The 21,808-nt window shown below is 34.5% G+C and overlaps 1 protein-coding gene, 2 long non-coding RNA genes and 1 pseudogene across 4 annotated transcripts; 2 read left to right on the top strand and 2 right to left on the bottom strand.

The window, feature by feature from the left end:
- The first annotated feature begins 2,776 nt into the window (after window positions 1-2,776).
- LOC136067568 (uncharacterized) lies at window positions 2,777-5,941 on the top strand. 2 transcript variants are annotated; one of them, XR_010629019.1, is made up of 5 exons: window positions 2,777-2,852; window positions 2,957-3,015; window positions 4,199-5,141; window positions 5,343-5,448; window positions 5,834-5,941. It is a non-coding gene; the product is annotated as an uncharacterized LOC136067568 (long non-coding RNA). The 2 variants fall into 2 exon arrangements; XR_010629018.1 differs by lacking the exons at window positions 2,777-2,852; window positions 2,957-3,015 and having other exon boundaries at window positions 3,354-5,141.
- A 104-nt stretch (window positions 5,942-6,045) lies between these two features.
- LOC112006294 (cellulose synthase A catalytic subunit 4 [UDP-forming]-like) lies at window positions 6,046-8,424 on the top strand (annotated as a pseudogene).
- On the bottom strand, window positions 6,551-8,180 carry LOC136067569 (uncharacterized). Its single transcript, XR_010629020.1, has 2 exons — window positions 8,067-8,180; window positions 6,551-7,883 (listed from the first exon to the last, which is right to left on the bottom strand). It is a non-coding gene; the product is annotated as an uncharacterized LOC136067569 (long non-coding RNA).
- A 995-nt stretch (window positions 8,425-9,419) lies between the features above and the next one.
- Window positions 9,420-13,643, bottom strand: LOC112006378 (pentatricopeptide repeat-containing protein At4g18975, chloroplastic). The gene is made up of 9 exons (XM_065773627.1): window positions 13,528-13,643; window positions 13,061-13,115; window positions 12,907-12,987; window positions 12,706-12,782; window positions 12,253-12,340; window positions 11,906-12,049; window positions 10,672-10,884; window positions 10,342-10,582; window positions 9,420-10,274 (listed from the first exon to the last, which is right to left on the bottom strand). Exons 2-8 carry the CDS (start codon window positions 13,067-13,069, stop codon window positions 10,382-10,384), a joined length of 813 nt encoding a protein of 270 aa, XP_065629699.1. The 5' UTR covers window positions 13,070-13,115; window positions 13,528-13,643; the 3' UTR covers window positions 9,420-10,274; window positions 10,342-10,381.
- Between the last annotated feature and the right edge of the window lie 8,165 nt (window positions 13,644-21,808).

Here is a 21,808-nt window from a genome sequence, read left to right on the forward strand (position 1 = left end):
ATACCAATTCCTAATTAACTAAAGACTTAGTACTCGTTTGGGTACAACTAAAACGCTGTGTGTCTACATTTCGGCGTTTTTTTTTTTTTTTTTCATTAAAAATCACTGTTTATGGGACCCACAAACCTCTTTTTTTAACAAAAATTTTCATTAAAAATGGGTTCCACGACATTATTCACACATTTAAAAATTATTTTGCTACAGTATTTTCAGTTTTCAACAAAATAAGCGGTATCCAAATGGACTTTTAGTATGATATGAATTGGTGGTTTCGGTTGTGGCAATGTGTTTTAGTTGTCTTAGTGGTTTCAATTGTGGTTGTGGTTAAATTTGGGTTGGCTTTTGGATTTGATGGTGGTGGTTTTGGTAGTTGTGGTTTTGATGGTGATAATGGATCATGGTGGTTATGGGGTGATGTGGTGAGGTTTTTTAATAAATATTAGGATTTTTTTTTTTTTTACTACGTTATTTAAATGGGAGATGTTCTAAAAATAAGTGTTATAACATAGGAAAAGTTGTGAAATGTTGTGTTAAAGTTGCAACAATAGTATTTTGGTGTATTGGGTTTTTTTTTAAGTACACTAGATACTAATGCTGTGTTTTAGTGGTTTCAATTGTGGTTGTGGTTAAATTTGGGTTGGCTTTTGGATTTGATGGTGGTGGTTTTGGTAGTTATGGTTTTGATGGTGATAATGGATCATGGTGGTTGTGGGGTGATGTGGTGAGTTTTTTTAATAAATATTAGGATTTTTTTTACTACGTTATTTAAATGGGAGATGTTCTAAAAATAAGAGATATAACATAGGATAAGTTGTGAAATGTTGTGTTAAAGTAGCAACAATAGTATTTTGGTGTGCTGGATTTTTTTTTGAAGTACACTAGATACTAATGCTATTATAATTGCTTCAATTAGACTTCAAACAATGACTTCATTAAATAAAATTTGGCAGTGAAAATGCAATGTAGCAATAAATAATCTTCAATGGCTACATCATTTCCCTCCATTTGAAAAAAAAAAAAAAAAAAAAAAAAAAAAAAAAAAAAAAACTATTTCTCCAGTTTTTCTAGGATTTGACTTTTGAAGAAAAAGAAATTCAAAAATTAGAATCATGCAAAACTCTTCAATCACACCTTGGGGCTAGGGGTGTCCACGGGTCCCGGAGACCCAATCAATCCAACAAACTTGCCTGAAACCAACCGACACAGACCCGAACCGACCAATCTGATGGTCGATGGCGGGTCGCCATCCACAAAACCATATACCTTCGGGTCAGTTGGCAGGTTTCCTCCCCAAAAACCCGAGCCACCCAACCCGACCATAAAATCAACAAAATTCGGTGACATTCAAAGGTTTTCCGACAAAATTCGGCGATATTTTTGCTTTTCCGACAAAGAGCTGCTTGAAATCCACCAGATCCGGCGAGATCTCGTCGAGATCCAATTCGGATTCAACGGATTTGGCCAAATATTAACCAGATCTAGACTGATCCGACAAAATATAGGCACCGACAACGAAACCTGAAACCGACCGACACAAACCTAAAACCCAACGAACCCAAACTGGACGATCCAGCCATTAATATGGGTTGATTTCGATTTTGGTTTTCTCCCACCCGAAAAATTCGAGTTGGGTCCGGGTCAGGCATAAACTCAACCCGGCCCAACCCGTGGACACCCTTACTTGGGGCATTGAGGGTAGACAATCTTTCTTTTCCGCATATCATGAGATTTATTTGGAATGATAAAGTAACGGTTGAAAGGCTTTTCAAAATGAGTCCTTAAATTGACAGTTTGACATATAAAAATAACATGAATTTTTTCCTTGGTCCTACCTTTTTGTGATCAGCCTGTGCTCACCTTGCTTCCTCTTCGTTGTCCCCATAGTCTCGTTGTCCCCATAGTGCATTCATATAGTTGGTTTTTTTTTTTTTTTTTCCTTGCTTGGGGAATGATGGAGAAAGTATATGGCACAAAAAGATACTACATCAGCCATATCAAAAACCAATAAGAGAGTGACATGTGTGCAAAATTAACACATCAACATTCTATCGGGGGATGGGCAGAATAACGTTAGATGATTTGTATATAGTTAGTTAGGCATAGCTTGAAACTATAAGGGAAACTAGACATCTCGAGTTTTAGAAATCGAGATGCATTTACATAATCTCGAGTTTCTCAAACTCGAGTTCCATGCAAAAAAATAATTTAGTTTTTATCGCCCCTATAGTGGCGTTTTTTAAGTCTTATAGTGACGTTTTAAAACCCTATGCGGCGTTTTCCTGCAAATTTTTTCATAAGTGTTCAATACCAAGTTCAGGGAGCCCTATAGTGGCGTTTTTATGCCTATACTGACGTTTTAAAGTCTCTATAGTAGCGTTTTTTCTGCTAATTTTTCATAACTCTTTTTTAAGCCTATAGTGACGTTTTTGAGGCCTATAGCGGCGTTTCAAAACTCGAGTTTTTAAAACTCGATTTCACTTGGATTTTTTTTACAAATCAGCCTCAAAACTTGATTTTTATCTTGGACTCGAGTTTTAGATACTCGAGATGCTAGTTTTCAAAATTCTTTTACAACTGACAACTAACTAAATTTTTTAATATTTATTGTTATTTAGAAAAAAATTCCATTCTATCGCTAAAACCACTTGAGATTACATTTATGCCCCCAAAAATTTTCAGTCCCACCAAACCCACTGTTTTCAGTCTTATTTCAGCCTAATTTCTTTTCATTCCCCTCTTTACTCTTCACTCTTTACTCTTCTTTCCCGTTCCCTCTCCAAATCAGCTTCTCCCTTATCTCAAGAAATGATATTGTAACCCAAACCAAATCCACTGCTTGGCTTAATGATATTGTAAGTTTATTTAATTTTTTTATCTATCTCTCTCAGCAATCTCTTGGGTTTTTTATCTACAAATTTTAATCGAGTTTTACTTTTTTGTTTACCTGGATTTGCAGCGATTTGCTCAGATTTTCTCACTTATTCATTGTCATCTACACCGAGTTGTTTGTTTAATGTAAGTGGTTTATATATATATATATATATTTTTGGGTGTCGAGAAAATAATGGACAAAGTAAATAATTATTTTTCTTTTTGTAACTTGTTGTAGTTGTGTTGAGATTCACTCGCTGTAGTTGAAGTTTTCTAAGAAAAAATGGTATTTTTTTTCCTTTTGTATGGATGTTGAGAAAATGATTGACAAATTAAATACTTGGTATTTTTTTCAACTTGTTGCAGATGTGTTATGATACAGAGAGGGGTATTCTAAAGTGTTTTTTTTTTTTTTTAATAATTTTTTTGCCAACATACTATTCATAGACAAAGGAAACTTTTGGTATAGTATAATGAAATTTTGTACAAGTTTTTTCTTTTCAATTTAGAAATTGTTGCATGCACCAGTATAGTTGAGCGGGTAATTTTTCATATCCTGAGTTTAAATTATAATTCATTGTTGGTTCTGTAACTTTCATTTATCAAGTTTGGTTGGAAGCAAAAACTATTTGTTTATGCAATATACTTTTTTCTTTGATCTGGTTGTATTAATTTGATGGATGTTTCAACTAATGTGTTCAATGTGTTTGTGGATAATGATAAAGGAGAAGATTATGAGAATGTAAATTTTTTATGTAGTATACACAATGAGAGAGAGAGAGAGAGAGAATTGATAAATAAATAATTTTTTTTTTAATGTAGTATAAAATAGATAAGTTGATGATGGTGTTTTTGAAAAATGGTTGTATAAGACCTATCAAAAAAAAAAGTTGTATTAAAAAAAAAAAAAAAAAAAGGCTCTTAAACTAAAATAAATATGAATTTTCTCGCTGATACCAATGCCAAACCCACTCCACTCTAGCAAATATATATAATATTTTAATTTTTTTCTCCTTGGTTAAAGATGATAATTGGATCCTGTGAATCTATGAGGTTAGGCCAAACAAAAAGAAAGGAAGGAGAAAAATTGTAATGAATAATACTCTAATCTTTGAAACGATAATTAAAAAAAAATATATGTATTTTTCGTTTTAACAGAGTTGTGATGAATGAATCATACGCATACTAAAAACCCCATTACTTTCTTTGTTGGTTGGTTGGTTGGTATTTTTTTTTTTTTTTTCTTCTTCTTCTTACATTTTTCTTTTTTCTTTTTTCTTTTTGGTGGGTTCCCTTGAGTATTTCTACTACATTTTGAATTTATCAGAAACCAACTAGAGTCTGTAATTAAATTCCAAGAGATGAAGCTAATTACAATCCCAGTCTAGACCCAAGTAGAAGCAAACGTGTAATGATGTAAATGAAGCCCATGTAGTTAAAGAAAAAGGTATGGTAGGTAGCAGCTTGAATGCCTCGGATGCAAAGCACGTGAAGACAATGTCCGGATCATCACCATCCAAACCTCCAACCTCCTGAAATCTCAATCCATGTAGATGCACCCTTGGCTAACAATGCTTTTTCTTCATGTGGATAGCGTAAACATGTATTTGAATTTAATTTTGAAATCCAATGTATTACATCTAAAGAATTGTAACTAAATTTTATTTAATAAATAAAATAAAGATACGATTAGGCATAATTAAATAGCCAAGTTGTTTATGGGCTGAATATCAGGCTTTATTTTGAACCCATCTTCTATTTTTAAGGGACCTGGGGTTGGGGAAATTTGCCAAGCCTACTCACCTGTCACAAAAAGGTGCAGGTTTGAAAATTTGCCAAGCCTACTCACCTGTCACAAAAATATGATAGCTAAATTTTGAACCAAAATACATACATGGGATGGTTAAAGTCACTAACATATCAGGTTTGAAAGAGAGGGTGAACCCTCCCAGCTCACTTCTGTGGATGTCTTTGTGAGCACTGTTGATCCAATGAAAGAACCACCATTGATCACTGCCAATACTGTGCTTTCCGTCCTTGCAATGGACTACCCCGTGGATAAAGTCTGCTGCTATTTGTCTGATGATGGAGCTTCCGTGCTTTCATTTGAATCTCTTGTTGAAACGGCTGACTTTGCAAGAAAGTGGGTACCATTCTGCAAAAAATTTGCTATTGAACCAAGTACACCTGAGTTCTAATTTGCACAGAAGTTTGACTATTTGAAGGATAAAGTGCAACCTTCTTTTGTGAAAGAACGTAGAGCAATAAAGGTAAGCAATTGAAATGCTGTCTAGCTACAACTTCTCAATTACTAATCCCACTTTGACATCTTAATTAAGGATTTTGATTCAATCCACATTAAACTTATGGCCAGCAGATTCTGCTTCTCTTAAGTGCTATTGTTGGCAAACTTATGTATTATTGTGTCTCTAAAACTAATCAGTCTCAAAATTGGTTCTATTTTGCTACAGAGAGATTATGAAGAGTTTAGAGTGCGCACCAGAAGAAGGTTGGACTATGCAAGATGGAAGACCTTGGTCAGGGAATGACAGTAATGACCGCACAGGAATGATTCAGGTAAATGTAGCTTCTAGCTATATTTTTTGTATAAAATTTCAATTAATAGTGTAACATTTAGATGTTTAATATCATACATTTCAGGAAGCATTTAGTATATAGAATGAAACAAGGCTTTTTCTCAAACTAATTCTTGGGCTGTAAACTTTGAAGCTTAAGGCCATTACTTGAAGATCTCGTTGGCATTTACTTGAAATTATATATATGGAAACATAATTTTTGAGTGGATAGCATTTCTTCTTTTCTCTCGCCAAATTACAGTCTTTGCAACTATTAGGCCATTAATGTTTTTACAGATCTTCTTAGAAAAATGCTTTTACATGGTGCATCCCTGTCTGTAAAATACGAGTTTTTAACTATGGTATTTTTTTTTCATCGATTCAAGTTTTCCTTGGACATAGTGGTGCCCATTATGTAGAGGGAAATGAACTTCCTCGACTGGTCTATATATCCAGGAAGAAAAGACCAATCTACCGACACCACGAAAAAGCTGATGCTGAAAATGCTCTGGTATGTTAACATAAGTTCACAAAATTAATGATTGGCATTGGAACTCTAACATTACAATAACACTTTAATGGTTGTATTACAGGTTAGGGTGTCTGCAGTTCTTACAAATGCTCCCTACATCCTCAAACTTGATTGTGATCACTATGTTAACTATGCAAGGCAGTTCGTGAGGCGATGTGTTTCTTGATGGACCCACAAGTTGGTCGAGATGTATGCTATGTGCAGTTCCCTAATAGGTTTGATGGAATTGATCTCAGTGATCGATATGCCAACCGCAAAACAGTTTTCTTTGATGTAAGTTTAAAAGATAGCACGTATGGATTTATCCATTGTTTTTGTTAGTTTCCTTATAAGCACTTGTCTATATTATGAAAGTAAGAAATATAAATTTCAAAGCTGTATTAAGCTATGTCAGAAATTCATCCATCAAAGACAGATCTTTATAAAATTTAATTGAACAATCAAGTTGGGAGTTTTATTGTCAAATGATTAAAAATAATAATGGAAAATAAGTTTCTACATTAATATCTGGTAAGTATTCAGGATTTGAAAACTGGTTGATAACTTCATATATATGGTAAGGATTCAGAAGCAAGTCAATTCCAGCTGTGTTTTTAAGTTGAAGTCCAACTCAAATTTTACTCTCTTCAATTTATGAATAGAAGTAGATGTATTATCCCATTTGCAAATTGATATATCACATTTTCATAACAAAATAGAAGAATTGAAAAAAAAAATTATGCTATGATGGAGTCCCAGCATAATTACCGAAGTATTCAGCCTTCTGAGTTTTGAGAATCTCTTCATTCCAATTTCAGGTTAATGAAAGGACTAGATGGCATTCAAGGACCAATTTATGTGGGAACAGGTTGTGTTTTCAATAGGCAAGCACTTTATGGCTATGGACCTCCTTCTTTGCCTGGCTTACCTACGGCTTCTCCCCCATACCGCTCATGGTTTGGCAAGCGCTTTTCCAAGGAGCCCTCTAAAGATCCTTCGGAGGTTTACAGAGATGCAAAACAGGAAGAACTTGATGCTGGCATCTTTAACCTCAAGGAGATTGAAAGTAAGTCTAGTTATGAAGAAAAATAGTTCAACAGACATTTCATGCAGTAATTAAGATTTGCTTGGATCTTACGTTAAGGATTATGATCAGAACGAGAGGTCACTGCTGATCTCCCAGATGAGCCTTGAGAGAACTTTTGGTACTTCAGTATTTATTGAGTTTACACTTAAGGAAAATGAAGGAGTGCCTGAATCTGCTGACCCATCAACATTGATCAAGGAAGCAATTCATGTCATTCCCTATGGTTATGAACAGAAGACTTCATGGGGAAGAGAGGTACATTCTTTTTGTTCTTGCTATCATGCGGCAATTTCATGCTTCCCTTCTTGGTTGCCAATATGTTATGATCTTATTGTTATAAGTTGTACTGCATACATTTACATCTAAACTTTCACTTGAGCATTAACCATTACTAAATTTGAGCTTGAAACCCATATAAACCTTCTTCTCTTTTTTTGTAATAATTCAAATTTTGTATTCTGACCTCCCAGATTGGTTGGATATATGGTTTAGCCACTGAGGATATTTTGACGGGTTTCAAAATGCACTGCCGAGAATGGAGATCAATTTACTACATGCCCTTAAGACCAGCATTCAAAGGTTCAGTCCCCCTCAACCTATCTGATCGACTGCACCAAGTTCTCTGGTGGGCACTTGGATCTGTGGAGATTTTCCTTAGTAGACATTGTCCCTTATGGTACGGTTATGCAGCAGGCCGCCTCAAATGGCTTCAAAGACTAGCATATATAAACACTATTGTTTACCCATTTACATCCTTCCCTCTTGTAGTTTACTGCTCAATCCCTGCAATTTGCCTTCTCTCAGGAAAATTTATTGTAGCAACAGATGCGGTAATTTCCTGTACTTTCACTTAAAAATTAGAAATCATGTGTTTTTGGGGTCTTGGGCTAGGTATTTTAGACAAGTATAAAAATGAGCATTGATATATGGTTGATGAACTCAAACATATAATAAAAAATTCAATCTTGCTATAATTTTTTTTAATGTTTATGTTCCCAAACAATGTACTCAAAGAACTTACCTCATGTTATACCTTGTAATTTGTTTCAGATGACCAACCTCGGAAACCTCCTTTATCTTGGCCTTACCATCTCCATCATTCTAACCAATGTGATTGAGATGTGATGGAGTGGTGTCAGCATTCAAGACTGGTGGAGAAATGAGCAGTTCTGGGTAATTGGAGGTGTTTCGTCCCACCTCTTTGCCGTCTTCCAAGGATTTCTGAACCTGATGGGTGGAATTGATACCAACTTCACAGTCACTGCAAATTAACACAAGAATATCTGTATAGGGTATTTAGAGACCGTTTGGCTTGGGTGGAAAAGCTGAAACGCGCGTTTGCGTTTCAGCATTTTTTTTTTTTTTTTTTTTTTCACGGGTTTCAGTCTTTTTTACTGTTTATGAAACGCGCGTTTGCGTTTCAGCATTTTTTTTTTTTTTTTTTTTTTCACGGGTTTCAGTCTTTTTTACTGTTTATGTACTGTTGCGGTTACTGTTCAATAAACAGTAGCTGCAAAGTTTGACATTTCAACTCAAATTTTACTATTTATGGACCCACAATTTTCACTTTTCAGCAACTTTTTCATTAAAAATGGGTCTCACGATACTATTCACACATTTAAAAATTATTTAGCTACAGTGTTTTTCAGTTTCAGTTTTCAATTTTCAGTTTTCAGCTGTATCCAAACGGGCCTTTAGGATAATATTTTGGCTTTTAAAAAGAGGTGAATTTTAAATTATATATTTATAAACATATTAATAAATAAATAAATAAACAAATAATATATAGTATATATTTGATTCCCTAATAATATCCATCAACCTTGAGTACGATATTTATTACTTTGCCTAGGGTTGTTTACGGGTCAAGTTGGACTTGGTTTTTCAAATATCACTTTGCTGGACTTGGTTTTTCAAATATCACTTTGCCTAGGGTTGTTTACGGGTCAAGTTGGACTTGGTTTTTCATGCGAAGACCTGCCAACCGACCTGTCGGTTTTAGTTTCTGGACATGTAGACCCACTGTCGACCATTGCCAAAGCCGAGTTGAATGGTTTCTAGTTTGGGCCTGGGCAGTTTGGGCGGGTGCTGGTCAGACTTAGACACCTCTTTTACCGGCTCATTCATCCAAAAGCCCAATCCCGTTAGAGACCTTTCAATCTATTTGACCTTTCAATCTATTGGACATCTAAATTTTCAGATAATAGAACAAATTAACATCATAATCTTATTGTTGAAAGGGATAAATGGAGCATAACAGGAAATTCTTTTCTGTCAACATTTTAGCAGGAGTAGATGATTTTATTTCTGCTAGCACGTTGATGTTTGAGTCATGAAATATGGGTGTCAAATCTTAAGGGGAGAGAGAGAGAGAGAGAGAGAGATAAATGTGTCATTGCATGAAGTGATTATTCCAATACTACGAAAGCAATAGTCTCTCTTCACACATAATGATGAATTCTACAGGTAAAATTCATTACTGGAACTGCCATACAAATGAGAGAAAATATTAGTTCCAAAATGGTATAAATAATTTTCCAATATGTCATGATAAGTCCACTGAGAGAACTTAGTATGACACTGTTACAGAAACCATTACATTGTTTTGGGCCAAGAATGTGGCTCTGTCGCCCTGAGAGAACTCATATGCCACAAATGAATTTCATCCCTCTGAAATGGAGAAGATTCTACAAAAGAAACTGTGCTACATTATTTGCAGAATTGATCTAAAGCTCTAAAGCTATTTTCCCCTCTCCACTTTCACATTAACACGTTTGTGGTTAGCGCACCCTGGAACTAGTTCTACATATTCATTCAATGCATCCATTGAAAAGCATTTGATTCCCTCAGAATAATACAGCAGAGCCTTATGTACTTCAAAAATGATTAGAGGTTAGAAAACATGATCTAAATGATGAATAGAAATCCTCTATCTTAAACAAAACTCTCTTTTAGCTTGTAGTCAAGGGGAATCTTGCCTCTTATCTGTACATCTATATTACAACAAAACCATTTAGAATTGATTGGGGGTTAGAAAACATGACCTGAATGATGAATAAGAATCCTCTGCACGTATCTCTATCAACAGGTCCGTCCAGATTGTGTCGGTAAGTAATATGTAGTAGAACCATAAGTTCCAAAGGAACAAGTATTGATTGATTAATGATCAGTGGCGGGCAAGCTTGCCTCAGTCTCAACCAAAACGATACCTTGAAATAATGATCTCTAGCTGCAAAAACCGTAAAATTTCAATAGTAGTCTTTTCTAATTAGCAAGGTCCAAGAGGGAAGACAGACCTGGCATGTCTCGATGCCAAAAGCTCCAACTTCAATTGGTTCAGGCATTATCTTCATCGTACACATCTGTTCTCACTCTCACCCGTTCACCTTTGAAGTGGACATACTTCCATTTAGACTGGTACCTTTTACGAACCAGCATCTGCTTCTCTTCTTGTCCCAATTTCTGAAAGGAACGTGCAACTCTCCTGACAGTATCTTGATCTGGTTTTACACCCAACTCCTCCATGTCCGCAAAAACCTGAATTTTTAAAAAAGAATTAAATTTTAGCATCATGAACAGAATCTGTGCAAGGTGTGATATTGCAAGTGTCATGGTATTCCTTTTACCTCTATTATCTTATCCTGTAAGTTATGATGATCATACAAATAAATCATCCTAGAAAACAACCGCTTCGAGATAGAGCGTGTAAGTACATGCAAAATCATGTTCCACAAAGATTCAGCCTCATCTACTCTCTGATCCATATCAAATGCCAGTAGAAGGATATCATACGTTCCCATTGTTGCCCCTTGACCTTTGCTCAACACCCACTTGACCACCTTACAGAAGATTAGTAATTATTATATGAGCTGTAAAAAATCATATAATTGATATATATTCATTTAATATGATGATTATCAAGAAAGTAGCCTTAAGAGCATACAATCATTTGATTTATCTTCTGATGCAGCTGTATAAATTACTACATCTATAGGTGAAGGGGGATTCGAACTTTGGTTCCTCCACTAGGAAGAACCAGGTAATGCCACAGAGCCACAAGACTCTTGGCATAACTGTCAGTGTTTCCCTTTCCTTTCTTTATTACTGCCCTCTTGTCTTCCACCATGTTTGAGATTGGCAGCTTGATAGTGCAGTTACACTATTTGAATGGCAAAAATCATCAGTGATACAACTCAGTTCTGTTCATCATCAACCTAGAACCAACCTAGCCTAAGTCAATATCTAGTGAACTATGTAGCTATTGCTAAAGCAACACAAACCAACTCAGATTGAGAAGACATTACTTCATCAGGTCTCAGTTAGTGAATTAAATTCAATACCTAAAGAAATAATAGGCACTCGATTTAGGTATAATCCCATTAAGGCCATTACAGTCTACAAAATTTATCTAAATTCTTTATCCCAAGATAAATACCATAAATGAAAGGGCCAAGCAAATAGTTTGCGCAGTGGGCACCTTTAGTTATCATAGCCAATGGAACAAACCTTTTAATGGCTTTGCCTAACATAGAGATCCAGCCATCCTGCACTTGGTAGTTGGTACTACAGCGAGCAAACTTCATTCATGCCATCAATTATATCTGTTAATTATGTTTACAAGCAAACAATAATGGCTCAAGGGAGTCAGGCTAGTTGAGGTCTCAGCTCTGACTAGTCTCACCTTACTAAATGTAACTATATAGATATTGTAAAATGAATTACAGTGACTGGAGCATCCCTCTAATGGAACATCATAATCTGAAATTGCAATATACTGATATAGTAACCGAGTTCATAGAGGTTGTAGCATGCCATTACAGATTAACTACAGCAGATGGTAAAGGAATAGGTGTTTCATACTTGAATTACTCGCTTCCATTGACTCCTCTTCCTTAAGATTCTTAAAGCCTTAGCTGCTGCAATCAGTGGGAATTCCGTCTCCCAAGCAGTCCATTTATATAATGCTCCATAAACAGCTTCCTTCTCATTAGGAAGCCCAGAAACCTGTATTTCAAAATGTACATCCAAAAGAAGTCATAGAAAAAATTTAACACTTACCTATCTAGTTCAATTACTAAAACTAGTAATTTTCCATCAACAACTAATAGCAAGTGGTCTTAATTATCACATAAAAACATGACAAAAGGAAAAAAAAAAAAAAACAGAATCGAAATATAAGAAATGATCAATCAACATAAAATTCTGACAAGATTAAGTGCCTTTTGCCCAGACCCAGCTGAATCTCTTCTCTTCCACAAGTGGTGTTCTCTCTTACCGACCTTCTTTATCATTTTCCTGATTCAAGAGAAGAAATCTAGGTGAAGCAACTGTGAAAATCTAAAAATTAATCATACCCGGGACAACTATTTTCCAAACAACAATGCTAACATTTTTCTTTATTTGTAAGTTACACAGGCACCCAGTGAGTTTTGAACCGACGAAATCACCCTCCACACTTTCTTATGGGAGAAGGAAGTCTATTAGAACTAAATCTCATCAGCCAAAGAAAATAACCATGCCAACATTTCATTCAGAGTTAAAGTCAAGCACAAGCACAGCACAACCAAACATTTTTACGCAATGAATCAAGATGATGGAAGTAAAACTGGCTTAAAAACAGAAACTGTTGATTAACATGAAGGAATAGAATTGGGGTGTACCTCTCAACAGCTTTAGAATTAGTTATCCGTAGTCCAATTTGATTAAGGGAGCATTTGACTTGGGAATTCATTGTTGCCTACATGTTACAGGGGGACAAATTTGAAGATATAAAAGATCAATAAATTAACAAACTAACTAACTCTAATTGAAATATTCGTTTTTAAATATTAAAAAATAAAATAAAAAAAATTGGTGCTTGCCTTTGTAGTGAGGATAGTGGAATTTGAGAGCTTGGACCCCAACAACAACAACTCCACCTCAGTTTTCCTAACCTGATGAGACTGTACAATAAGTATTAAAAGGCACCACAAAGAAGAAGAAAAAGAGAGAATTTATAGTGACCCAACAAATCACCTGACTCATTCCTAATGATAAGGAGCAGAATTGGCAACAAAATGAGTTTCTGCTACTGAGAATCATCATCATCATCAACAACAGCAAGCAAGTTCAACCGGAGAGCAAAACAGATGAGTATTTTTGAGAGGCGTGGATGATGAGGCCAAGCAATAAGCAGGTCCAGACCCAGAGGGTGTTGGCAGTGGCTTCGAGCCCTTCGGGGTGTGGGCTTGTTATGCTTGGGGCTATGGCACTAGATTGTTGTAGGCTTGCACTTATTTTTTTGAGAAATCGGTAAGAAAGGCTTTGCACTTATTGTTTATTGCTCATAAGCATGAATAGGATGATAAGAGCCGACCCACCCATCGGAAGCTACCCACAGGCCGACCACCGGAAGCCACCACCACCGATCCGCCCATCATCATCTGAACCCACCACTGCCGAATCCACCATCAAATCACAGAAAAAAAAAAAAAAAAACCCACTGTAAGAGATCGGCCTGGCTTGATGCTCTGGCCTGGGTTTCGTCGGAGAGTGAGACAGAGACGTCGAGCAGAGGGAGAGCGAGCAGAGAGATAGGGAGAGCAAGCAAATGAGAAAGAGAGAGGCAGAAAGAAAAAAATAAAAAGAAAAGAAAGAGGCCCACCATGAATAAAAAAATAATATAAGTTTTACTTGGGTCAACATGGTGGTCTCCAATTTTGGATTAAAGCTATATTTGGTTAAGGGTCCGTTTGGTTGTCGTAAAATATTTTTCGGAAAATAAGTATTTTTTGGAAAATAAGTATTTTTGGAAATGTATTTTTGAAAAAAGAAAATATTTTTAAGTGTTTGGTTGTATTAGGAAAATTGTTGTGGAAAATATTTTTATGTGTTTGGTTCTATTAGGAAAATGCTATTTTCCTACCATTTTTTCACAATTTCCGGCAACAAATTTCGGCAACAACAACAACAGCAGCAGCAGCAAATTCCAGAACAACAACACAACAACAACAACACAACAACCACAACAACAACAGCAATCAGTTCATCAAAAAAAAAAAAACAACAACAATAACACAAAACCACGGACAATCCACCATACACACCACCGCAACGGAAAAAAAAAAAAAAAGGAGGACGACGAGATCGAGAGGGCGGCGCGATCGAGAGGGCGGCGGGATCGAGACGACGACGAGATCGGAGATGATGATCTGACCCAGAGGAGGACGGCGTGATCTCGGCGCGATCTCGCAGGCACGATCTTGGCGCGATCGAGAGGGCGGTGCGATCGAGAGGGCTGCGCGATCGGTGACGAAGGAGGCGACGAGATCGGAGACGAAGTAGGTGACGAGATCAAGGACGAAGGAGGCGACGGCGACGAGGATGGCGATCTGACCGGCGAGGACGTGCTTCAGGTGGAGTGCGCCTGGGCTCACCGTTTCTTCCTTCCTCTCTCCCTCTCTCTTCGTGCTCTGTTTCTAATTTTCCGGAAAATTAGATTTGCAGTGAAAATGAAAGGCGAAATCGTTTTCAGCCTTGACCACGGGTCAACGGAAATTAATTTCCGGAAAATGCGTTTTCCGTGCGCAACCAAACATCCGGAAATGGTGAAAAGCATTTCCGGAAATGCTTTTCACCCGATTCAAACGCAGCCTAAATGTAAAATATTTTTCAGAAAATAAATATTTTTAAAAAATGCTATTTTGGGGAGGAAAATATTTTTGAGTGTTTGGTTAAATTATAAAAATTTCTTTAAAAAATATTTTATGTGTTTGATAACATTCTGAAAATACTATTTTCTACCACCACCCACACAAAACCTATCACCACACAACAGGAAAACCACCAAAACACCACCACAACAATAACAAAAAATCAGAGATCAAAGAGAGAAAATCAAAAATCAAAATCACACAAAAACGTAAATCAATTCGTGGGTCGATCAAAATCACACAAAAAATCAAAATCAGAGAGAGAGAGAGAGAGAGAGAGATCGGTTCGTCGGTTCGTGGCACAAAGGCTCTGGGTCACCGACGAAGTCGGAGGCTCGTGGGTCGAAGATCGGTTCGTGGGTTCGTAGATCGGTGGGTTGAAGGCTTTGGGTCGAAGATCGATTCGTGGGTTCGTAGATCAGTTCGTAGATCGGCGAAGTCGAAGGTGTGATCTGGGCTCTGGGTTCACCGGCAAAGTCGAAGGCATAATCTGGGCTCTCTCTCTCTCTCTCTCTCTCTCTCTCTCTCTCTCTCTCTTTGCACATGAGTCCGGAAATAATTTGAAGTGAAAATTTTGACTGAAACCAATTTTCGAGTCAAAGCCATTAAACACACGGTCAACTGAAAATATTTTCCATGCGCAACCAAACATCCGCATTTACGGAAAAGCATTTCCAAAAGTGATTTGAAGCCAAAACAAACACAGCCTAAGATTCGGTGCAATTCACTCATTTTTTTCACAAAAATTTTTTACTTTTTTTTTTTTATCTTTTTTCTTAATTTTTTTTTAATCAATGGTTGAGATTGAAAATTGTTTTTTTATAACTATCAATTTCAACCATTGATAATAATTGCATCAGGTGCAATACCCTAGCTATTGGGTATTGCACCGATCTCAATCCTCAAATTTAAGAGTACACGTGTTTTGGCATTTGACACACCTAACGTTATGCATTGGCATTAGGGATTGTAAACCCCAAATTGTAAATTTATAGCACCTAAACCCTAAAAGTGTGCATTATCCAGTACTCTAATTGTAATAAAATTTACAATTATGTTATAGTAAGATGGTACTGTAGCAAGATGGTATTTAAAAAAATAATATTCTATTGAGTTTTGGGTTTTATTTGAGTGTTTGGGTTTTATTTGGGTATTGAGTTATATTATTTTATTGTGTAGATATATTATTTTAATGTATTGTATGGTAAAATAAAAGTTGAAATGTTGGATGTATTATAAAATAGTATGATATAATAGATAAAATAATTTTTGAGGTAATAAAATGAGATATTTACTAAATACCGGATGCTAATGCTCAAGTGCTCTTAAAGCATTAGCATTTGAGAATACAAAAAATGTCTATTTTGCATTCTCAAAACATATTTTATTTATTTTACCATTTCAAAAGTTACTTTATCTATTATACCATACTATTTTATAATACGTCCAACATCTTAACTTTTATTTTACAATACAACACATCAAAATAATATAAATTATACAATAAAATTATCTATCACTTCTCTCTCTAATTTCTGTCACTCAAACACTCTCTCAACCACACACCACCACCAACTATCTCTCTCAACCACACCTCCACACAGCAACCACTGTGACCCCAAACCCACCACCCAGCAAATACCCAGCCACAAGCCAACCAAAAACCAACCACAAACCTAGCCACATGTCACTTTGTCACTTTGTCTCTTTGTCTCTCTTGTTATCGCTTTCTTTTCCAAGCTCCCTCTGTACAACAATGGCAACGCATTCATTGGATGAAGAAACAGCCAAGAAAGTTCTCGAATAAGTCAAATAAACACCATTGATTCTTGCTTTTTTGGTTTCGCTTTCAGTGGCTAGAAATTCGTGTTTTGTATATTTGAATGCTTATGGATTTTTTCTTTCATAGGTTGACTTCTACTTCATCAGGAATAAAGTCAAAACTTTCATAATAAAAATAGATAAGGTGGTTTTTTTAGATGGTAAAAGTTAAAAAATTTAGCTCCACAAATGTGGATGCTCTAAACAGTAACTCGTAAAAGTCAAAATAATCACAAACTCAAAGCAATTTTCTTTTAAATTAAAAAAAATTATAATTCCGTGGTTACAATGTAGAATGAGGGTTGAACCCTATACATTTCAGTAGAAAACATAAGATGGTGTTAGTTGAGCTACAGTGCTTTTGTTAAAAAAAAAAAAAAAAAGGTTATTGACCAAACATAAAAGCATCTTATGTAACCATTAAATTATTCTTATATAAATTCAAAAATAATAAACTTCTTTTATGTAAATCATTTTTGCACCATTTATAGATATAAATTACAAGAAAATCAATGCATTTATCCATTAATACATAGCTTTTAATTAATATATTAACATAAATGAAAATTTTAGATTTAAATGAGGTGTAAATGTGTAATGTTAAATGAAGAGAATTTTCTTTTATTTTCAAGGAATCCGTCACTTGGGAGAACCTTAGACGACAGTGGCTAAGGTTCTTGCTCATATATATTAAATGTGTAGTGAGAGATGATGGGGTAGTATATAAATTGAACTATATATATGGACATTTTAGATTTTCCTTAGGAAAAAAAAAAAAAAAAAAAAAACCTTGTTCATTTAACAAATGAGTAAGCTCAAACCTATTGGTTTAGGCCCAACCACTAAACGAATTGAACTTAAACATAATAAGATATTTGTGAACAAACTCATGGATATAAGGCTCTCCATGTGAAAATATAAAATTGTATATGTTTACATGTTTATAAATATACTTATATAGATTTGAGATTTTTATAAATTATTATTTTTTGTAATTTATAGACAATATATAAACAAATATCTTCATAGTGTTCTCATTCTCAAAAAAAAAAAAAAATCATAGTGTTATAACAGTAAAGGTTAGTGAATTTAATTTTATAAATTTATCACGTCTTGGCATTTAATTAAGTCAAAAAAAATATAATTTCAACTATAATTTAGTTATTATTTTTTAGCATATATTTGTGAACAAGTATAAAATTTTAGTATATATGGAAAATAACAAGTTTATCAAGTAGTTTGTGATCAAGCCTAAACTTTTTTTTTTTTTAATAACAAGCATAAACTTGTTTGACAATAAAATGAATAAAGCTTAAATATGTAATCTATTTATGTGATAAAATCAAGGTTGGTTTATTCTTGAAATAAAATAAAATAAATCCATCTTAATCTTTCAATAATTAGCTAGACTCGTTTACAACCCTAGTGAGAGATGTAAAATTTCATCTCTAACCATTCAAGCTGCCTCAAGCCTTTTGGTTTCTAGAATTGCCTTACCCTACTGTATATTTTCAACTGGAATGCTGGTTGTGCTCAATCTCTCTGTCGTCCTAAAATAGACAAAGGGCTTTCCTTTCAAAGTTGACCTAAATAGTATTGGAGTTTCTAAAAATGTAACCATTTATCCATTTAACTTCTTGTATGAAGTTTGAATTGACCTTTTAAAAAAAAAGAACACTTTTTTCTTTGCAAACATAAAAAAATATTATTATACTATTTTGTTTCATTAATACGCTTGCAATTTTGTAAACTTCCATTTGTTTTGGGTCAAAGGGATTGTAAAGTGTCATCATGATTGGAGTTAGGATTTTAAATTAATTTTTGTCTTAATTGCAAGAAACCACCCAAAATTGTGCGAATACTTGTACTCGTTCTTTTTTTAACTATGAAAACTTGCAATTATGATTCTCAACTATAACAACTTTCGCAAATTACACCTTGTAAAAGTAAAAGCATTCACATCCCAAAATTTTATCTCATCCTATTTTACAATACTCTTAGCATTCCACCTTTTATTTTATAATACAACACATTAAAATAATATTTTTATACAATAAAATAATATATCCCAAAACTCAAATAAAAACAAAAACCCAAAACTCGATATGAGAGAGAGAGAGAGAGAGAGAGAGAGGAATTGATAAAGTTACACAATAAAATATTAGTTTTTTTTTTTTTTTTTTTAGAATTGAGCTACAATGCAGTTCTACCTTTAGATAGAATTGCATTGTAGCACTATTGCAAAATTTTTTGCAATAGTTGGTGAATACAAGTCCGGAAGAAGCTTGGTTTTTGTGCAAAAATGGTAAAATTTGCCAACATATGGCATATAGCAGTACCAGTGCGAATGCTCTAACATGATTGATCGTTAAAATAACAATTACGTCCAAGTCACACGATAATCAAAAATTGAATTATTCTTTTTTCCCTTCCAGGGTTCTCCCCCCCCCCCCCCTTAAATTGTAGCTGGTTAATATACTAAAAATTGAATTCTTCATTTTTGTCCATAAACTCCTCGTCCGCACAAACTATAATCTCTGGCACTCCAAAAACCTCCTTGAAATTTTTTTGTTGCATTGAACCTACTTAAAAAAAAATAAAAAATAAAAAATAAAAAAATGAAAAAAAAAAAACTTAGTGGTTTCAATTTCTCAACACTCTCTTTAGGATCACAAGACGAGTGGCTAAAGAAACATAGTTTTTTAATATGCTTAGCAAAGAAAGGCATATAGTTTTCTCACGATGGATTTGAGGGTGGTAGCCTCAAAACTCTTTCAAAAAATCGTGCCAGAAAAGAAGAAAAAAAAAAAAGACATGCAGCCTCGCTCAAGCAAGCCTCAAGTAAGAGACATGCGAACTCTTGAACAGTTTATTGTTTTGCTTGAGCATGTTTACTTATTAGCTTGAGCAAGTCTTTGCATTTGCTCGACTGAACTTCTTCAAACAACATTTCTTAGAGTAGCTTCACTAATCTTAATAGATTTATGAAAACTACATAAAAAAAAAATTAATAAATAAAATCTTGAATTTCATTTCAATTAAAAGTAATGGAATGGACCAATACTAAAATCTTAACAATTTGTTCGTTAGAAGGCATGTGGAGATTTTTTCAATTGAAGTTTCATAATTAAATTTCTTCATTTATTTTAAAAGAGATGAAGTTAAGATCCTTCCCTTGAAAATTTCAAAAGTGAATTTGTTCATTTTAATAGTGAAGGACATTTTTCAAATCGTAATTTCAAAGATGAATTTGTCAATTAACTTGAAGATAGTCGCCAAGATCTTTATACGTCATTGATAGATATTGTCTAGTCTCCCTTATAAGGAGAACTAAGATTCGAATTCCTCTCTCCCATTTATTTTTTTGGATATATATATATATATATATATAACTTGCGATTTGGAGGAAATTAGACTTCTTCTTCTTGGTCAAGCCAAATGATTTCCTATAGAATCAGGGGTGGGAGCTTAAATTGAAGTAGGACACTGTAAGGACTATTTTAAGTAATCTACCCATCCGAAGCAAAGGAGGACCATAATCGACAGCATATTTTTTTTAGATATCTTTGGGATTCTTCCTTTTTCAGCTGGCAACAGAATGCCTTGGTTGTTGACTCATCGACTCCACATCATATGACGTTACTGAGTAATACCACATACGTGTACCACAGGGACCCTGATGAGGCTATATCATTGTAGACACAATACATTCGTTGAAGCACCAGTGCCCGAATCACTTAACTTCTACCAAACATAATGCAAAGCAATATAAGAACTCTTACTATCAAATCACACCCCACACTGGCATGTAGTAAAATATTATTGGTAAGTGAATAATTGGCTTTAAACATATTGCTCGCCAATTATAGTACGCTGCTAGTATTATTCAAATTAAAATATTGCACGACTTCTATTGGTGACTATTATTGGTCAATCTAATTTTAAATGTTCATGGCCCAATACATTGTAGTTAGACTCCTCTCAAGATAAAAGTAAATGGATAGGATATTATTCAGCAAAAAAAAAAAAAAAAAATATATATATATATATATATAGATAGGGACAGGAGGTTGAAACCTAAAATATGACCAAAATATCCTCAAACCTATAAAGTGACAAAAATACCCCTAAACCTTTGAAATGACCCAAATAAACCCAAAACCTCTAAAATAGCCGCAAACAACCTGAAACCTCTAAAATTACCAAAAATACCTTGAAACCTCTAAACAACCAAAATACCTCTAAACCTATAAAACCTTTAAGGGGCATTTTTCTCATTTTATAGGTTTCGGGGTATTTTGGTTATTTTTTAGGTTTCGAGGATATTTTGGTTATTTTAAGATTTAGGGGTTATTTTGGTCATATTTAGGTTTCAGGGGTATTTTGGTCATTTTTTAGGTTTCAGAGGTATTTCAGTTAATTTTTAGGTTTCAAGGGTATTTTGATCATTTTTAGGTTTATGGGGGTATTTCGATCATTTTTAGGTTTAGGGGGTATTTTGGTCATTTTTAGGTTTCTAGGTTATTTTAGTCAATTTTTAGGCTTTGGAGTTATTTTGGTCATTTTTAAGGTTTCAAGGGTATTTTGGTCATTTTTAGGTTTCGAGATTATTTTGGTAAATTTCTAGGCTTTGAGGTTATTTTGGCCATTTTTTAGGTTTAAGAGGTATTTTGGTAATTTTTTAGGTTTCAGAAGTATTTTGGTCATTTTTTGGTTTCAAGGGTATTTCGGTCATTTTTTTATGTTTCATTGGGGCTATTTTGGTAATTTTAGGTTTCGGGGGTATTTTGGGCATTTTTTGGATTACGAGGGTATTTTGGTCATTTTGTAGGTTTCAAGATTATTTTGGTAATTTTTAGGGTTTGGGGGTATTTTGGTTATTTTAAGATTTAGGGGTTATTTTGGTCATATTTAGGTTTCAGGGGTATTTTGGTCATTTTTTAGGTTTCAGGGGTATTTCAGTTAATTTTTAGGTTTTAAGGGTATTTCGATCATTTTTTAGGTTTATGGGGTATTTCGATCATTTTTAGGTTTAGGGGGTATTTTGGTCATTTTTAGGTTTCTAGGTTATTTTAGTCAATTTTTAGGCTTTGGAGTTATTTTGGTCATTTTTTAGATTTCAAGGGTATTTTGGTCATTTTTAGGTTTTGAGATTATTTTGGTAACTTTTTAGGCGTATTTTCTTTTTAGGATTTGGAGTTTTTGGGTTTTGGAGGTTTTTGGTCATTTTTGGTTTCGGGTATTTGGTTTA

Source organism: Quercus suber, unplaced genomic scaffold (genome assembly GCF_002906115.3).
Source record: "Quercus suber isolate HL8 unplaced genomic scaffold, Cork oak 2.0 scaffold_78, whole genome shotgun sequence".
Lineage (NCBI taxonomy): Eukaryota > Viridiplantae > Streptophyta > Magnoliopsida > Fagales > Fagaceae > Quercus > Quercus suber.

What these genes read in the sequence shown, in the direction of transcription:
- LOC112006378 (XM_065773627.1), bottom strand. An exon ending in GGCAAAAGGCACTTAATCTT is followed by an intron (nt 12,050 to 12,252) that starts GTCAGAATTTTA and finishes TTTGAAATACAG; the next exon opens with GTTTCTGGGCTTCCTAATGA. An exon ending in AATGGAAGCGAGTAATTCAA is followed by an intron (nt 10,885 to 11,905) that starts GTATGAAACACC and finishes ATCTTCTGTAAG; the next exon opens with GTGGTCAAGTGGGTGTTGAG.